The sequence below is a fragment of the Mobula birostris genome, chromosome 5 (genome assembly GCF_030028105.1).
Source record: "Mobula birostris isolate sMobBir1 chromosome 5, sMobBir1.hap1, whole genome shotgun sequence".
Classification (NCBI taxonomy): Eukaryota; Metazoa; Chordata; class Chondrichthyes; order Myliobatiformes; family Myliobatidae; genus Mobula; species Mobula birostris.
In genome coordinates this window covers 86,315,755-86,335,012 of record NC_092374.1, presented here as the reverse complement: position 1 = coordinate 86,335,012, position 19,258 = coordinate 86,315,755, and the positions used below count along the sequence as shown (strand labels likewise).

General features: G+C 45.9%; 1 protein-coding gene across 1 annotated transcript in view; it reads left to right on the top strand.

Moving 5' to 3' along the window:
- The window catches only part of LOC140197833 (multifunctional procollagen lysine hydroxylase and glycosyltransferase LH3-like), a 121,134-nt gene that overhangs the window by 58,430 nt on the left and 43,446 nt on the right, over positions 1–19,258 (top strand). The window contains exons 4-7 of the mRNA XM_072258311.1: positions 8,071–8,234; positions 9,674–9,786; positions 10,213–10,276; positions 12,398–12,495. Coding sequence (XP_072114412.1) covers positions 8,071–8,234; positions 9,674–9,786; positions 10,213–10,276; positions 12,398–12,495 — 439 coding nt within the window. The remainder of the gene's footprint in view (positions 1–8,070; positions 8,235–9,673; positions 9,787–10,212; positions 10,277–12,397; positions 12,496–19,258) is intronic.

Here is a 19,258-nt window from a genome sequence, read left to right as displayed (position 1 = left end):
AATTAAATAAATGTGATCCAGACTCTTGTTACAAGACTATTGCAGACTCCCTCCTGCCTAATAATCGTGAGACTCTAGACCAGGGGTGGCCAACCTTTTACATTCCATGGGTCAATTTTTTTACACACGAGTTCAGATGCGCCATACAACTCTTGTACCCCCATTCAATTCTTGTAAAAATATACTAATATAGATATATTTAGCATTTTTACATGATATATTGATTTAATATAAAAATAAGATAAACATTACTTACCTTAATGAGACTTTTAACAAATATATTTTGTCTTCTTTTGATTTCTTCCTTTTTCTTAATCACATATTCTTTCCATAACTCAGACCCAAGCACTAGCTTCAGTTTCCCTTCTATTTCAGTCTGATCTTGTGTTTTATAGTGTCTATTAAGATCATGTCTTCTATTATGTGAGAAAGTATTTTCACAAACAATGCACAATGGTTTTCCTGACGGACCCGCTACAAATGAGAACTCATTTTCCCACCGTTCATTGAATTCACGCTTAATATCACTTTCTGCTTTTCTTTTGCTCATTTTCTTGTGCACTGTGATGGGTAACTGAATGTAAAAACAAGGCTTAATTTTCGAAAAAGTACAAAACTGCAAATGTTCACAAAGGACGAACAAAGCTCAACTCCGTAGTGCACGAGTGTCAATTGTAAACTGACCGGCAAAAGACTGCGACGCATCGCTGGTGCAGACGCCTGGCGCCTCAGGATCAAACAAGTACCAAACGTGTGTTGAACAGTTATGGAACCACTGCAGAACAAAAGTCCTTCTTTCCTAGTTTGACTCATTGAACATTTTTAAAAATTGAAAACAACAGATTAATATGAAAGAAGATAACGTTCACGAAAAGATGTGCACGAAACAATAAAATCACTAAAAATAGTTGCTAAGTTTTAGATTTATTCTCAGTAAAACCCATTTCTAGCTCTAAGCTACTTGAATTCCTGTTTTAGATTTTATTTCTACAAATCAGTTTTTGGTTAATACTTTTTGCGTGAGTAAGCTTACTTTATTATTATTATCACCGGGATGCAATGCGCCACTTTTGGCACCTGCGCCATAGGTTGGCCATCCCTGCTGTAGACCATCTAAGTTAGTTCTAGCATAAAATGCTGGTGTTTCTGACAACACTCTCTCACCAAGAATAAGTATAATGAGAAGATACCAGAACTGCACACAGGGGATTCTGCAAATGTTGGAAACCGTGAGCAACACACACTGAATGCTGGAGGAACTCAGTAAGTCGGCAGCATCTATGGAAGTAATAAATAGTCAATACTTTGGGCCATTGAAAGAAAGGTGGCATCTGATGAAGGGTCTCAACTTGAAACGTCAACTATTTATTCCCCTTCATAGATGATGCTTGACCTGCTGAGTTCCTCCAGCATTTTGTGTTTGATACGAGAAATGGAACTGCTTCATTGTTGCCATGTGTACCCAAGATACAGTGGAAAAACCTGCCTTGCAAGCTGTTCATACAGATCAGATCATTGCACAATGCATTGAGGTAGAACAAGGTAAAAGAATGCAGAATAAAGTCTTACATTTTCAGAGAAAATGCAGTGCGGCTCAACGATGAGGTTCAAGATCGAAACAAGGAAAATAAGTGAAGTCAAGAACGTATTGTGTATTGTCAAAAACAATCCAGGCATGGTTGTATGATGCCAGCTGTTGTGATATTAAATGTTGTGATGTGTGTTTATATAGCATGGTAATTGGATCATGGTTATTCCATGACCATGATTGTTCTTGGCAAACTTTTCTACGCAAATGGTTTACCATTGCCTTCTTCTGGGCAGTGTCTTTACAAAACGGGTGACCCCAGCCATTATCAATACTGTTCAGAGATTGTCTCCCTGGCGTCAGTGGCACATAACCAGGATGGTGATATGCACCGGCTGCTCATATGACCGTCCACCACCTGATCCCATGGCTTCATGTGAACCTGATCGGGAGGGGCTAAGCAGGTGCTACACCCTGCCCAAGGGTGACCTGCAGGCTAGCGGAGGGAAGGAGCACCTTACACCTCCTTTGGTAGAGACGCATCTCCACCCCAACACCCAACTATTCACAAAACAGGTATTAAAAGCCAATAGAAGCTAACTACTAATGATCCTTCGAAGTTAGTAAAGTAACTGTCCCCTAGTTGGTCTAAAAGCTATCATAAAGCTATCGGAGAGGGGAGGGAGAGCAGCCAGATGTCTTGGTACATATTGGTACCAATAACAAAGGAAAGAAAAGCAAATAAGTCCTGAAAAGAGAATTAGAGACTAGGCAGAAAGGTGAGAAGTAGGATCTCCAAGGTAGTAATTGCTAGATCACTGTCTGTGCCACATGCCAGTGAGGGTAGAAACTGGACGATTTGGCAGATTAGTGCGTGGCTAAGAAACTGGTGCAGGGGCAGGGCTTCAGGTTCTTGGATCATTGAGTGTCTTCTGGGGGGAGGTATGACCTGTTCAAAAGTGACAGGTTGCACCTGAACCCAAGGGGGACCAATATTCTCATGGGCATATTAGAGTTGTTGGGGAGGGTTTAAATTAATTTGGCAGGAGGGTGGGAACCAGAGTGAAGGGACTCAGGATCGGATGGATGGTAAAGACCATAAGACATAGGAGCAGAATTAGATCATCTGGCCCATCAAGTCTGCTCCGCCATTCAATTATAGCTCATCCTTTTTTAATATCTCCTCCACAACCCTAGTTCCCAGTCTTCTCTTTGATGCCATGTCCAATCAAGAACCTTTCAATCTCTGCCTTAAGTACACCCATCAACCTGGCCTCCCTAGCTGTATGTGGCAAATTCCACAAATTCCTCACCCTTTTGCTGAAGAAATTTCTCTGCATCTCTGTTTTGAAAGGGCACTCCTCTATCCTGAGGCTATGTCCTCTTGTCCTAGACTGTCCCACCATGGGAAACATCCTTTCCACATCTACTCTGTCTTGCAGACATCCCACCTCTCCCGGAACTTCCGGGAATCTCCCGCATATTAATAGTGGCTCCCTGATGCCCGCAAATTATATACAATATCACGGAAATCAATTTTTTTGAGAGCGAGTGAGAGAAAGGCAAGAGAGAGCGCGCGCGAGAGAGAACAAGCGAGAGAGGGAGAGAGAGAGTGAGAGAGAAAGCGAGGGAGGGAGAGAGAGTGAGCGAGAGAGAAAGCAAGCGAGAGAGAGAGAGCGTGAGCGAGAGCGCGCCATGGCAGAGTGTTCCAAAAAATATATATAAAACGTACGTCACCCCAGACTACACTAAAGTGTACCTCTGCCTAATAGGGGTCAAAAATAATGACAGTGTTGCTCGCTGCACTGTTTACAACAATGACTTTTCTATTGCCCATGGTGGGATAAGACTAAAAGACATGTTGAGGTGAGTTTAACAGGTGTCATTCGTTCATTAGCATAGTTAACGTTATTTAAACTAGCTGGCTAGCTGCTAAGGAGCTACTCTATTGCAGACATCCCACCTCTCCCGGAAGTTCCGGGAGTCTCCCGCAAATTGATGGTGCTACCTCCCTGAAATGAGTTTTTGCAGGGTGGGATGTCTGGTCTTGGCCTTCCAACATTTGAAAGATTCAATGAGATCCCCCCTCATCCTCTGAATTCCAGAGAGTGCAGACCCAGAGCCATCAAAATCATCCTTGTGAATCTCCTCTGGACCCTCTCCAATGCCAGCACATCTTTTCTTAGCTGAGGGGCCCAAAACTGTTCACAATGCTCAAGGTGAGGCTTCATCAGTATCTTATAAAGCCTCAGCATCACATCTTTGCTCTTGTATTCTAGACCTCTTGAAATGAATGCTAACATTGCATTTACCTTCCTCACCACTGACTCAACCCGCAAGTTAACCTTCAGGGTGTTCTGCACAAGGACTACCAAGTCCCTCTGCATCTCAGGTTCCTGGAGTTTCTCCCCATTTAGAAAATAGTCCGTACATTTATTTCTACTACCAAAGTGCATGACCATGCATTTTCCAACATTGTATTTCATTTGCCACTTTCTTGCCAATTCTCCTAATCTGTCTAAGTCCCTCTGCATCCTACCTGTTTCCGCAACACCATCTGCCCCTCCACCAATCTTCGTATCACCTGCAAACTTTACAACAACTATTCCATCATCTAAATCTTTGATATATAGCATAAAAAAAAGTGGTCCCAACACCGACCCCTGCGGAACACCACTAGTCACTGGCAGCCAACCAGAAAAGGATTCTTTTATTCCCACTTGCTGCCTCCTACCAATCAGCCACTGCTCTAACCATGTTAGTAACTTTCCTGTCATACTGTGGGCTCTTAACTTGGTAAGCAGCCTCATGTGTGTCACCTTGTCAAAGGCCTTCTGAAAGTCCAAACATACAACATCCACTGCAACCCCTTTATCTATCTTGCTTGTAATCACCTCAAAGAATTCTAACGGGTTTGTCAGGCAGGATTTTCCCTGAAGGAAACCATGCTGACTTTGTACTATCTTGTCCTGTGTCAACAAGTACTCCATCACCTCATCCTTAACAATTGACTTTTAACATCTTCCCAACCACCACTGAGGTCAGGTTAACTGGTCTATGATAACCTTTCTGCTGCCTTCCTCCTTTCTTAAAGAGTGGAGTGACATTTGCAATTTTCCAGTCCTCTGGCACCATACCAGAGTCCAATGATTTTTGAAAGATCATTTCTAATGCCACCACAATCTCTAACATTACCTCTTTCAGAACCCTAGGGTGCAGCTCCTCTGGTCTGGGTGACGTATGTACCTTTAGATCTTTCAGCTTTTTGAGCACCTTCTCTCTTGTAACAGTAACTGCACCCACTTCTCTTCCTTCACACACTACAACATCAGGCATACTGCTAGAGTCTTCCACAGTGAAGACTGATGCAAAATACTCATTTAGTTCATCACCATCTCCTTGTCCCCATTATCATTTCTCCTGCTTCATTTTCTAGTGGTAAAAAAGCAAAGGTAGCGTGCAGTCAGGAAGGGCAGGCAGGTGATAGGACAAATCTGCAGCCAGCACATGAGCATCAGTGCATTTGGGATGTAGAATCAAAAAGGGTAGCACATACAGTACTCAGTGTAATATCTCAATGCACGGAGTATAAGAAATGGGTGGATGATCTTGTTGCACTATTACAGATTGCCAGGTATGACGTTGTGGCCATCACTGAACCATGGCTGAAGGATAGTTATGGTTAGGAGCTGAATGTCCAAGGTTACATGTTGTAATGGAGGGATACGAAGCTAGGCAGAGGGGTGGTGTGGCTCTGCTGCTAAAGAATGGCATCAAATCAGTAGAAAGATGTGACGTAGGATCGGAAAATGTTGAATGCTTGTGTGTTGAGTTAAGAAACTGCAAGGTAAAAGGACCCTGATGTCAGTTATATACAGGCCTCCCAACAGTACTGGGCTGTGGACCACAGATTACACCAGGAAATAAAAAAGGCGAGTCAAAAGGGCAATGTTATGGTAGTCATGGGAGATTTCAACATACAGGTCGATTGGGAAAATCAGGTTGGAAATGGATCTCAAGGAAGTGAGTTTGTTGAATGCCTATGAGATGGCTTTTTAGAGCAGTTTGTCATTGAGCCTATAAGGGGATCAGCTATACTGGATTGGGTGTTATGTAATGAATCAGAGGTGATTAGGGATCTTAAGGTAAAAGAACCTTTAGAAGACAGTGATCACAATATGATTGTGTTCAACTTGAAATTTGATAGAGAGAAAGTAGAGTCTGACATAGCAGTAAAGGAAGTTACAGTGGTAGGAGAGAGGAGCTGGCCAAAGTAAGTTGGAAGGAGATGTTGGCAGGGATGACAGTAGAGTAGCAATGGCATGAGTTTCTGGGAAAAATGAGGAAGGTGCAGGGTAGATTCCAAAAACAAAGAAATATTCGAACAGTAAAATAGTACAACCGTGGCTGACAAGCGAAGTCAAAGCTAATGTAAAAACAAAAGAGAGGGCATACAACAAAACAAAAATTAGTGGGAAGATAGAGGATTGGGAAGCTTTTAAAAACTTACAGAGAGCAACTAAGATAATCATTAGGAGGGGAAAGATGAAAGCAAGCTAGCAAACAATATCAAAGTGGTTAGTAAAAGCTTTCTCAAGTATGTTAAAAATAAGAGCGATGAGAGTGATATAGCACCGCTAGGAAGTGAGGCTGGAGAGATAATAACAGATGAACAAGGGATAGCGGATGAATTAAGTGAGTATTTTGCATCAGTCTTGACTGTGTAAGACACTAGCCGAGTGCCAGATGTTGAAGGCTGTGAGGGAAGAGAAGTGAGTGCAGTTACTGTTACAAGGGAGAAGGAGCTCAAAAAGCTGAAAGACCTAAGGGTACGCAAGTCACCCAGATGAGATGAACTGCACACTAGGGTTCTGAAAGAGGTAGCGGTAGAGATTGTGGAGGAATTAGTAATGATCTTCCAAAAATCATTGGACTCTGGCATGGTGCCAGATGACTGGAAAATTGCAAATGTCACTCTACTCTTCAAGAAAGGAGGAAGGCAGCGGAAAGGAAATTATAGACCAGTTAGCCTGACCTCAGTGGTTGGGAAAATGTTAAAGTCAATTGTTAAAGGTGAGGTGATGGAGTACTTGGTGACACAAGACAAGATAGGACAAAGTCAGCATTGTTTCCATCAGGGAAAATCTTGCCTAACGAACCTGTTGGAATTCTTTGAGGAGATTACAAGTAGGATAGGTAAAGGGGATGGAATGGATGTTGTATATTTGGACTTTCAGCAGGCCTTTGACAAGGTGCCGCACATGAGGCTGTTTACTAAGTTAAGAGCCCATGGTATTACTAGAAAGTTACTAACATTGGCTGATTTGTAGACGGCAGCGAGTGGGAATGAAAGAATCCTTTTCTGATTCGCTGCCAGTGACTAGTGGTGTTCCGCAGGGGTCAGTGTTGGGACAGCTTTTTATGCTGTGTACCAAATATTTAGTTGATGGAATAGATGGCTTTGTTGTAAAGCTTGCAGATGATATAAAGATTGGTGGGGGGGGAAGGTAGTGTTGAGGAAACAGGTAGGATGCAGGAGAACTTAGACAGATTAGGAGAACGGGCAAGAAAGTGGCAAATGAAATACAATGTTGGAAAATGCATGGTCATGCACTTCGGTAGTAGAAATAAATGTGCAGACTATTTTCTAAATGGGAAGAAAATCTAAAAATCAGAGATGGAAAGGATCTTAGGAATCCTTGTGCAGAACACCCTAAAAGTTAACTTGCAGATAGAGTCAGTGTTGAGGAAGACAAATGCAACGTTAGCATTCATTTCAAGAGGTCTAGAATACAAGAGGAGGGATGTGAGCTGAGGCTTTACAAGGCACCGGTGAGGTCTCACCTTGAGTGTTGTGAACAATTTTGGGCTCCTCAGCTAAGAAAAGATGTGCTGGCATTGGAGAGGATCCAGAGGAGGTTGTTGTATGTATTTAAGGCAGAGTTTGATAGATTCTTTTTGGTGGACAGGGCACGAAAAGTTATGGGAGAAGGCTGGGGAATGGGGTTGAGGAGGGTAAAAAAGGATCAGCTCTGATTGAATGGCGGAGCAGGCTCGGTTGGCCAAATGGCCTAATTCTGTTCCTATGTCTTATGGTCCAATGGAAAAACTTGCAGTGCAGGTAAGTGATAAAGTGCAAGATCGTAATGAGGTAGATTAAGAAGCCGAGAGTCCAGTTTATTGCACTAGAGATCCGTTCAAGAGACTGATAAAAAAAGTGTGATAGAAGCTGTCCTTGAGCCTGGTGGTACATGCTTTCAGGCATTTGTAGGGGATAGAAGAGAGAATTTCTGGAGTGGGTAAGGTGGCTGCTGTACCAAGGCAGAGAGAAGTGTAGACAAGGTCCAGAGTCCATAGAGGGGAGGCTCGATCCAGTCATGTTGCTTGGATCTCTGTCCTGAATCACTGATCTTTCCTTTGGAGACTGTGATCCCTGGTTCCACCGAGCTGTCTCTGCCCTGTACAAGTGCCCCATTCAAGCCGAAGAACTCGGGGCTACGGCCCGTTGCTCAGTGATGGTGTTGCTCTGTCTGGTCCTGCAGTTATGATGTCATCTTCGCTGGCCCGCCCGTGGAGCTGCTGAAGAAGTTCCTGTACTTTAATCACAAGGTGATCTTCGCAGCCGAGGAGTTCCTGTGGCCGGACGAGTCTTTGGAGGACCTTTACCCACCTGTCCACAGCGGCAAGCCATATCTCAACTCCGGAGGTGAGAGCTTCCGATGGGCGGTCAATACCAGTGTTCCCCATGGGAGCTGCTATCCCTGTCGACCCCATTCTCATGCCTCCTCCCCATGAGCTTTGATGCCCTGACTATCAGGAGTCTATCAACCTCTACTTTAAATACACTCAACGACTTGGCCTCCACAGCCCTGCAGCAATGAATCCCAAAAATTCACCACTCTCTGGCTAAAGAAGTTCCCTCTCATCTCTGTTCTAAAGGGATGCCCCTCTATTCTGAGACTGCCCTCTGGCTAGATTCTCCCACTGCTGGAAGCATCCTCTCCGCGCCCACTCTATCTAGCACTGTATCTGGTTTCAGTACAACTTGCAGCTCCCCCCGCCCCCACTCGTTCTTCTAAACTCCGGCAAGTACAGGCCCTGACCCATCAAGTGCTCCGTGCTCCTCATACATTAACCCTTTCATCCTGGCATCACTGCATAGAGTCCAGACAGGGCTTCCCAATCTGGGTGCACAGACCGCTTGCTTAATGGTACTGGATTATGGCATGAAATAGGTTGGGAACCCCCTGGTCCAACCAGAGGCTCCTTTCCTGGTCCCCCTTCAATACCAGTACATCCTTTTTTTTTAAGATATGGGGCCCAAAACTGCTCATACTACTCCAAATGCGGTCTGACCACCATCTTGTAAAGGCTCAGCATTAAGTGCTTTTGTATTGTAGTTCTCTCAAAATAAATAAATTTCCTCGCTCTGTTACCTCCAGTCCAACTCTGTTTTCTTGCCGAATCCCCAAGATGCCCTACTCGCTCAACAAGCCCTCTGTCAGCGTGTGCCCACCCTCTCAAGTTTAACCGTCCAGAGCAGTACCGGCATCCCTCAGCCTCACCTTGAGCACAGTGCTGAGGGTGTGTGGCGGCTGGCGGTCTAGTGAGATGGTAACCGAGGCCTCATCTGGTGGGGAGGGGGGAATGGAGGAGGGATGTGGTAGATCCAAGGGTCTCTGAACGTGAGCCTGCATGTATGCATGGGTGTGGGGGGTGGGTGTGGTTGAGGGGTGTTGGTGTGTGGAGGCACGTGGGGTTTGGCTGGGGAAGCTACAGGGACGGGGAGGGGGGTGAGGTGAAGATTGTGGAGTGGTAATTTGCTCTTGACCTCTGTCTGGCTCTTCTCTCCCGTGCTTCTCCTTCCCTTTCCCACCCTTTCACTCCACCTCCCCCCTCCTTCCCCCTCCCTACCTCTCCCATTTAACCCTCCCTGCTTCCCTCCTCCTCCTCCTTCTCCCTCTTTTCCCTTCCCTACCTCCCCACTCCTTTGGTATCTGCTTCCCCACTTCCCACTCTTTACCTCTTCCTACTTTCCCCTCTCTGCCTCTCCCTCTCCTTTCTCCTCACTACCTCCCCCCACTTTCTCCTCCCTGCCCCTTTGCCACCTGCCTCTCCCACTCCCCCATTTTGCCCTCTCTCCAGGGTTTATTGGATATGCTCCCGACATCAACGACATTGTTCAACAGTGGAAGTTCAGGGATAACGACGATGACCAGCTCTTCTACACCCAGATCTACCTCAACCCTGAGCTGCGGGTGAGTGCAAGGAACCGAGTAGCTCCGAAACACTGTTGTGAGGAGGGAAGGATAACTCCACCTGCCCCTCGACCCAACCCTCTTCACTTCCGTTCAATCTCTCTCCTCCACAGACCCTGTCTGTGCTTCCCCCTGCCTCAGTTAAGCAAGCAGCCACTTCGGACGTCCTCTCTTCTGCCTCCCTCCTGTCGGACAGAGGATACGCAAGCCTGAAAGTGCATGCCACCAGGCTCAAGGACAGCTTCTACCACTTATAAACCACTTACCAGTTGCGTAGCTATCTGCTCCCTTCTCCCTACCCTGCCAATCTCTTCCCCTCCCTCCTGGGACCCTTTGTCATCCTCTCGCTCTGGAAGTCTGGGAAGAGCAGCCTCAGAGTGGAAAGCCCCAAAAGCATTCCTTGTTTTCCAATCTCTGTTCCTGCAGGAAAAATACAAGATAACGCTCGACCATCGATCCATGATTTTCCAGAACCTCAATGGTGCTCTAGGTAAGTTCCAAGTTTCCTCCCTCTCCAGGCTCCTGCTGTCTGACCCTCACCTTCCTGGGCTCCTGGTGGGGGAGAAAGTCCTCCGCTGTTCATCATGGATGTAGACACTTTCCCAGCCTGAGCCTGGACCTTGAGGACCATAGATAGGAGCAGAATGAGGCCATAGGGCCTATCAAGTAGGGTCTGCCATTCCATCACAGTTGGTTTATTTTCTCTCTTGACCCCATCTCCTGACTTCTTCCCAGAACTTTTGGCATCCTTGCTAATCAAGAACCTGGGTCAACCTCCGTTTTAAATATACCCAATTGCTTGGCCTCCACATCCACCTGTGGCAGTGAATTCCACTGGTTCAGCATGCTCTGGCTAAAGAAATTCTGCCTCATCTCTGTTCTAAATGGATATCCTATTCTGAGGCTGTGCCCTCTGATCCTCGAGTCACCTACCATACGAAACATCCTCTCCGTGTCCGCTCTATCTCGGCCTTTTAATATTCGGTGGGTTTCAATGAGAAGCCCCATACCCCCATTTTCTCTCATTGAGATACAGTGCGGAATAGGCCCTTCTGCCCCTTTGAGCCACACTGCCCAGCATTCCCCTGATTTAATCGTGGGACAATGCACGATGACCAATTAAACTACCAACCTGTACGTCTTTAGAATGTGGTAGGAAACCCACGTGGTTGAGCCTGGTCCTGGCGCTGAAAAGTTTTGTGCTAAGCCCCACACCACTGTGCCAATTCTCCTAAACTCCTGCGAGTTTAGCCTTTACATTCCCAGGATCATTCTCGTGAACCTTCTCTATACCCTCTCCAAAGCCAGCACATCCTTGTTTAGGTACAGGGCCAAAACTGCTCTCAATACTCCATACTGATGTGACCAATGCCTTATAAAGCCTCCATCCATCTATCCATCCACTGTAATACAGTGGTGCAGTGGGTAAAGCCACCACCTCGTAGTTCCAGGAACCATGGGTTCGATCTTGATCTCCGGCAGAGTGTGTGTGTGTGTGTGTGTGTGTGTGTGTGTGAATGTGTATGTATGTCTTGCACATTCCACGTGTGATGACATGGATTTACCCTGGGTGCTGTGGTGGGTTATTCCTTAATGGTCAGTTCAATGGACTGAATGGGCTAGTGTCAACTGGATGGGCCACATGGCCTTCATCTCTGCCATCAGGAATGGGGAGTAGCTGGACCGATTCCCTCTGGAACTGAGGGGAGGTTTGGTTAATGAGAGGGACGGGTCTAATGACATCCGGTGGTGGGTAGCTTCAGGAACAAGGAGGCAAAGACGGTGGGGAGTATCGGTAGCTCGGGTGGAGGTGTTTGATGTTGCAGTGTTCACCGAGCTTGGCAATTAGCTTGCAGACGTTTCATCACCAGGCAAGGTGACATCGTCAGTGCGCAGTTGTTGGTGTTTCTTTCTGGGAGTGCTCGTGTTTATATAGGCCCCCGTTCACTTGCCTCAGTCCTGATTGGCCACCCCTTCAGTTGATCTTTGAATTCTATTGGCTCATGTCCTTTGGCCCTATAGTGTCAATTTTGATCTGCTTGATTGCAGATTTATCAGAAGACATATCCGAGCTAAAGTGGTGTCCTCCTTGGTTTTCATGTATTGGGATCAGTGACAAGCCAAACACAAAGCAGGCGTAAGAATCTTTAGAAGCATGGTTCTCTTCTGATAAATCTGCAAACAAACATATTGAAATCGACGCTATAGAGCCAAAGGACAGGAGCAAATAGAGTCAGGACTGAGGGGAGTGAATGGGGGCCTATATAAACACGAGCACTCCCAGAGAGAAACACCAACAACTGTGCACTGACGATGTCATCTCGACTGGTGATGAAACGTCTGCAAGCTAATTGCCAAGCTTGCCGACCACCACAACATTTAGAGGAAGCAAAGATTTAACATTTTGAACAAAAGATTCAAGGGATATCAGAAGAAGGAAAATCTGTCAAAAGAAATGATCCATCTGCTCCCCTGAAGGGGATGGGCTAGCTCTGTGGGAAGACTAATTGGGGCCAGGCCTGCTGGACCCCAGAGCTTGCAGGAATTCAATGGGCGAATGTCCTCTTACCTCGGTGTTGTTCTTTTTAACTGTTTCTCTGCCGCCTCAAAGATGAAGTGGTTCTGAAGTTTGAGAGAGGGAAGGCCAGAGTACGGAACGTTGCCCAGGACACGTTACCAGTGATTATCCATGGCAACGGGCCTACCAAGGTAAGTGGATCCCAACAACACTGGGCTGAGAGGTGGGCAATGGAGGGTGGGTGGCAGCAGAGCTGAGAATGGGCCTGCTTGGTTGAGTTTGTCACTGTATAACATCAGGGTACAGTACTAGTGGGGACAGGTCTGTCACTGTATAACACCAGGGTACGGTACCGGTGGGGACGGTCTGTCACTGTATAACACCAGGGTACAGTACCGGTGGGGACGGGTCTGTCACTGTATAACACCGGGGTACTGTACTGGTGGGGACGGGTCTGTCACTGTATAACACCGGGGTACGGTACCGGTGGGGATGGGCCTGTCACTGTATAACACTGGCGTACAGTACTGGTGGGGATGGGTCTGTCACTGTATAACCCGGGGGTACCGTACCGGTGGAGATGGGTCTGTCACTGTATAACCCTGGGGTACCGTACCGGTGGGGATGGGTCTGTCACTGTATAACACCGGGGTACGGTACTGGTGGGGACGGGTCTGTCACTGTATAACCCTGGGGTACCGTACCGGTGGGGATGGGTCTGTCACTGTATAACCCTGGGGTACCGTACTGGTGGGGACGGGTCTGTCACTGTATAACACCGGGGTACGGTACCGGTGGGGACAGGTCTGTCACTGTATAACACCGGGGTACTGTACTGGTGGGGATGGGTCTGTCACTGAACAGTTGATCTCTATGTTACACCAAGGTGGACGCATTCCTAAGAAAAGCATTTGTATTGTGCGTTTGTTTCGCACAAACCTCCCATTTCCCATTGAATCTGCGTTACAAGTAGGGTTGCATTCCTAAAGGGTATTTTTCTTTTGCTGGTGTGTTGCGGAGCTGCAGTCTATTCCACTACCGGAAACCCAGTCAGTTTTGTTCCTATGTCCCGAGGCACTTTCAACCACGAGGATGGAATTTATAGTTCCGTGTACGCACAGTTGTACCTCATTGTGCATCTGCTTCCAGCGTCAAAGGATGACTCATCTGATAAACTCCCCAGATGGAATCAAACTTGTTGCTTTAATGTATTGATACTCCCTTATCTGAAATTCTCGGGGTGGAAGTGTTTTGGTTTTTTACGATTTTTTGGTTTATGGAATATATAATGAGATAGCTTGGGATCACTGCAATTTCTGACTGAATTTATGGGCTACCAGTAAGCAGTCTTTTTGTCTTATATGTATGTACTTAACAGCAACAATTATTACATACCGTTGATGTAATGAAAACAGCTTGTGATAGGAAGAGTGTTTGATGGCTCTGAGCCTGTATTCAGCAGAATTCAGAAGAATGAGGGAGGATCTCACTGAAACCTATCGAATTTTGAAAGGCCTCAATAGAGTGGATGTGGAGAGGATGTTTCTTGTGGGAGGGGAGTCTAAGACCAGAGGGCATACCCTCAGAATAGAGGGGTGCCCTTTTAGAACGGAGATGAAGAGGAATTTCTATAGCCAGAGAGTGGTGACTCTGGAATTCATTGCCGCACGTGGCAGTGGAGGCCAAGTCTTTATGTATATTTAAAACAGAGGTTGATAGATTCCTGATTGGTCGGGACATGATGGGATACACGAGGATGGCAGGAGATTAGAGCTGAGAAGAAAATTGGATTAGCTATGATGAAATGGGGGAACAGACTTAATGGGCCAAATGGCCTAATTCTGCTCCTATATCTTATGGCCCTATGGTCTTTTCTTACAGTACGTGCAGAATAACAAAAGCAGCATAGCAGCTTGGGGAGAATACCAGAGTCAGCTGTTGGACGACAACAACAAACACATCAGGCTTTCAGTCTCTGCCTATGATGCCGTGTTTTGATTAAGAGTTTACAGTAATGCTGTATTTGTAACAATACACACAAAATGCCGGAGGAACTCAGCAGGCCTGGCAGCAACCGTGGAAAAGAGAAAACAGTCAACGTTTTGGGCTGAGACCCTTCTTCAGGACTGAGAAGGAAAGAGAGAGACGCCAGAATAAAAAGGTGGTGGGGTGGGGAAGGAGGCTGGCTGGGAGGAGATAGGTGAAGCCAGGTGGGTGGGAAAGGTCAGGGGCTGGAGAGGAAGGAATCTGATAGGAGAGGAGAGCATAGGGGAAAGGGAAGGAAGGGGGACCCGGGGGAGGTGATAGACAGGTGAGAAGAACTGAAAGGTCAGAGTGGGGAATAAAGGAAGGCGGGGGTGGGGGGGAAAGATTTGCTCACTGGAAGGAGAAATTGATTTTCATACCATCAGGTTGGAGGCCACCCAGACTGATTATAAGGTGTTGCTTCTGCACCCTGAGGGTGGCCTTATCTTGGCACAAGAAGAGGCTATTGATTGACTCATCAGGAATTGGAATCGGAATTAAAATGTTGGGACACCAGATATTTGCATTTTACTTTTTTATTAGTTTTTTTGTAAGGTATAAAAAAAAATCAACATTGTAGACTCGTTCTGGTGTTAAATTTTCATTAGTGAAGCTTTAAAAATTTAATGCCATTCTCTTAAGACATAAAAACAATCAGATTTGTAGATTTGTTGCTAAATTTTTATAATCAGCAGACGCTTTGAAAATTTAATGCTGTTCCTTAAATTTCTGCAACCAGCCTGCTGAATATTCACAATTACCTTCAGTTTTTAGTCCAGTGAGATAGATTTTTGCTTGTTTCATAATCAGCATATGTTTAAGCAGCCTATGTTCACTCTGCTGATAATATATGACTGAGATCTTCATTTTTTGCTTTATGCAGTGTTTTTCTGTTTTTCCTCAACTTCTGTTCACTACATTTGTGAGGTCACTTCTCAGAACTGTCTGTGGTGTGCAAAGACCTGTGCATCGGCTCAGAAGCTCCCCAGTGTCCTATGGAATTTTCCATTTGTGATGTCACGTCAGCGCTCAAAAATTTAAAAAATTCGGATTTCAGAGTTCTTTGGGTTTTGGAATTTCAGACAAGGAGTACTCAACCTGTAGTAGCTGCTCCTGAACGGTTGTGTGGGATCTAGGGTTTCTGTACCTCCTTCTCAGTGAGAAGAGAGCATGGCCTGGGTGGCTGGGGTCCTGGTTGATGGATGTTGTTTTCTTGTGGTGGCACTCCATGTAAATGTGCTGAATGGTGAGGAAGAGTTTGCCAGCGATGGACTGGGCTATATCCACCACTTCCTGTAGACTTTTCTGTTTGTGGGCAGTGGTGTTTCCATATGATGAAAAGCCTTTGGTAATACCTTTGATAAGCCTTTAATATACTTCGATAATAAAAATTTACTTTGAACTTTCAAATAAAATATATTCCTCATAATTCTCATCAAAAGCCTCATTCATGAAAGTTTAAAAAGTTGCAATCCATATCAAATGTTGAAGGTAGGCAATTTGATCGGTTCGCAGGGAATCCAAGTTGACTGTGGGCAGAGGGGCAGAGGGAGCAGGGTCGTTGTTTTAATTGACTAGAAGAGACTGACTTGCCAGTTTCCTGCAAAAATCTATTAAGTGGCCTTGCACTGTGTCGCCGATTAATTGGCCTCTGAAAACTGGCACTCGTTACCTAGTCACCGTTGTATTTCACTTGTGCACAATGAGAACAATGTGAGTACAGGAGATGGGATGTTATGTGGAAGTTGTATAAGAAATTGGTGAGGCTTAATTTGGAGTATTGTGTGTAGTTTTGGTCACCTACCTACAGGAAAGATGTAAGTAAGGTTGAAAGAGTACAGAGAAAATTTACAAGGATGTTACCAGGTCTGGAGGTCCTGAGTTATAAGGAAAGATAGAATAGGTTAGGATTTTATTCCTTGGAACGTAAAACGTTAAGAGGAGATTTGATAGAAGTATACAAAATTGAGGGGTATAGATAGTGTAGCCCCCCGGGGGCTTGGCTGGCTGTCGTCTAGGGAAATAGTCCTCGGCCCCGCCAAACTGGGTAATTAGTTTGTGTGGATGCTGTGTGATGTACCCCACCCCGCCCAAATAACAGACAATACACCATATACGATTAAACGATTTACAGTTTATAGATATTACTGGAACTATATAATTAATAGAGAATAAAATATAAAAGGAAATTAAAAGGTGCCACACTTATCAAAGTTCAATCTCTTCGTGCACAACAGTTGGCGCTCAGGACCCTTCTTCTTCACCCTGCGACCCCTCGGACCACCTCGACCGGCCGCCTGGGACCAACAACGGTGGTCAACCAGACGCTCCACATGAGTCCGTCTCCATCTCCTCACCGAACGCCCTCCTCGGGGTCCGACCCCATTAGCGGACATCACAGCACCTGGTCCATCCTCTGTCACTCTCTCTCCTGCCTCCTCCCCCCAAAACCCCACGCATACAGTATCTTCAAGTACACCAAAAACATAACAACTATCCCAATTGGTTCGTAACATATTCTTATCATACTCCTAACCCAAAATAAGCTGCTAGCACAAAAGCTTTCTCAGCGTTTAACATAACAAAGAAGCATTCCCAAGTATAACATAACAAAGAAGCCATTTTAATTAGCCTACGCAGTAAAAGACGAAACCCCCTTACAATAGGATAAATGCAAGCAAGCTTTTTCCTTTGAGGTTGGGTGGGACTACAACCAGAGGCTATGTGTTAAGGGTGAAAGGTGAAAAGCTTAAGGGGAACATGTGGGGAAACTTCTTCACTCAGAGGGCCTTGAGAGTGGAACGAACTGCCAGCACAAGTGGTGCATGCGAGCTTGATTTCAACATTTGAGGTTTGGATGGGAGGGATATGGAGGGCTATGGTCCCGGTGCAGGTGGATGGAAATAGGCAGTTTAAATGGTTTTCAGCATGGACTAGATGGGCTGAAGGACCTGTTTTTGTGCTGTACTCCGGTATGACTCTGTGAGTCTAATTGACTAGCAGTTACAGATGTTGACCAATTGGTGAACCGTGTATGTTCGAATTCCTTACTTGCAACATCAATCACCATTCACAATCATCATTGTCACATCATGTTCCGTGTCATACGCTGTGGGCAATCATGAGCTGAAGACCAGGATTCTTACTGGCAAATTTTTCTAAGTGGTTTGCCACTTTCTTCTTCTTACTTTTTAATTTACGTTATTTTTTGTTTTTTTTCTCACGGTAACACGTCGAAGCTGCACCCTCTCTAACATGCTGGTAGAGAGAGTTTTATTTGGGTTTTCTTTAGCACTGGAAATGGTTACATCCCGACACGCGGGACAGAAGCAAGGTCGCATTGTGTATTCCACGGACCAGCAAATCCCAGCTGGCTTAGCGAACAGAGCGGTGGACACCCTTGCTGAAATCCGGAGGAAAACACACAGAGGGGGATCACAAAGCTGAGGAAAGAGGACCAGGTCGAGACAACAGAGACTTATGGAGAAGAGGAGTTCGGTGGGTAATACCATTCCGGCTGACCGGAAGTGCACCGAGAGCGGTAAGCGTAAAGGAGTTGGGTGCTTACTGTTCTGGCTAACAATGGATGTGCAATCCGGGGTGTATTACGATCGAGGAACATGTTTGTAGACCGGATATTGAACATTTTACTGTTGGACTTCGGCCCCATTCCACCGTGATACAACACTTGGAGGCACGGGAGGTCGTTCCTGCCTGTGGCCATCGAACGTGCAGCTCCTCCCGTGGAGGGTCAGACACCCTGAGCCAATAGACTGGTCCTGAACTTATTTTCCATCTGGCATAGTTTGCATTTTGTTGTTTGATTGTTTGTGGTTTTTGTATTGCTATATTTACGCTCTATTCTTGGTTGGTGCGGCTGTAACGAAACCAAATTTCCCTCGAGATTAATAAAGTATATCTATCTATCTATCTATCTATCTATCTATCATTGCCTTTTTCTGTGCAGTGTCTGGACAAGACAGGTGACCCCAGCCATTATCAATACTCTTCAAAGATTGTCTGCCTGGCGTCAGTGGTCGCATAACCAGGATTTATGATATGCTCATCGACCATCCACCACCTGCTCACATGTTTTTATGTGACCCTGATTGGGGGTGGGGGTGAGGGGGGGTGTGGCTAAGCAAGTACCACACCTTGCCTAAGGGAGACCTGCAGGCTAGCAGAGGGAAGGAGCGCCTTACACCTCCTTCGATAGAGACGCATCTCCACCCCAACACCCAGTTATTCACAAAGCAGGTATGAAAAGTCAATAAAACATGAAAACCAATGACACTTTGAAGCCAGAAAGGTAATTGACCCCTAGTTGATGTGTGTAGCTTATATTCAGTTACGTTGTTATTTTGGATGCCAAATGGCTCCGGTCCCCTGCTGTGCAAAGGGAAGCTTTGTTGTTCAAAGTCCTTACTTGCCTGGGTTGACTGCACACTATCTGTGAGCAGCATCCATCTTCAAAGACCCTCACCATCCAGACCACGCTGTATTCATGCTGCTGCCATCGGGACAGAGGTACGTGAGCCTTGGGTCCCACACCACCAGGCTCAGGGACAGTCGTTACCCTTCAACGATCAGGCTCCTGAACTGGTATGGATAACTTCGCGCACCTCAACACTGAACTGATTCCATAGCCTGTGGACCCACTTTCAAGTAGGGAGTTTGTATGTTCTCCCCGTGACCACGTGGATTTCCTCTGGTTTCTTCGCACACTCCAAAGACATACCAGTTGGTAGGTTAATTGGTCTTTGTAAATTTTCCCTTGATTAGGTTAGGGACACATCGGGGAAGATGTCGCCAGAGGTACTGGTGTTTGCTGGCGCCAACAAACACAAAATGCTAGAGGAACTCAGCAGGTCAGGAGGGTGTTTCAGGCCGACACCCTGGAAAGGAAGGGGGGAGAAGCCAGGATAAGAA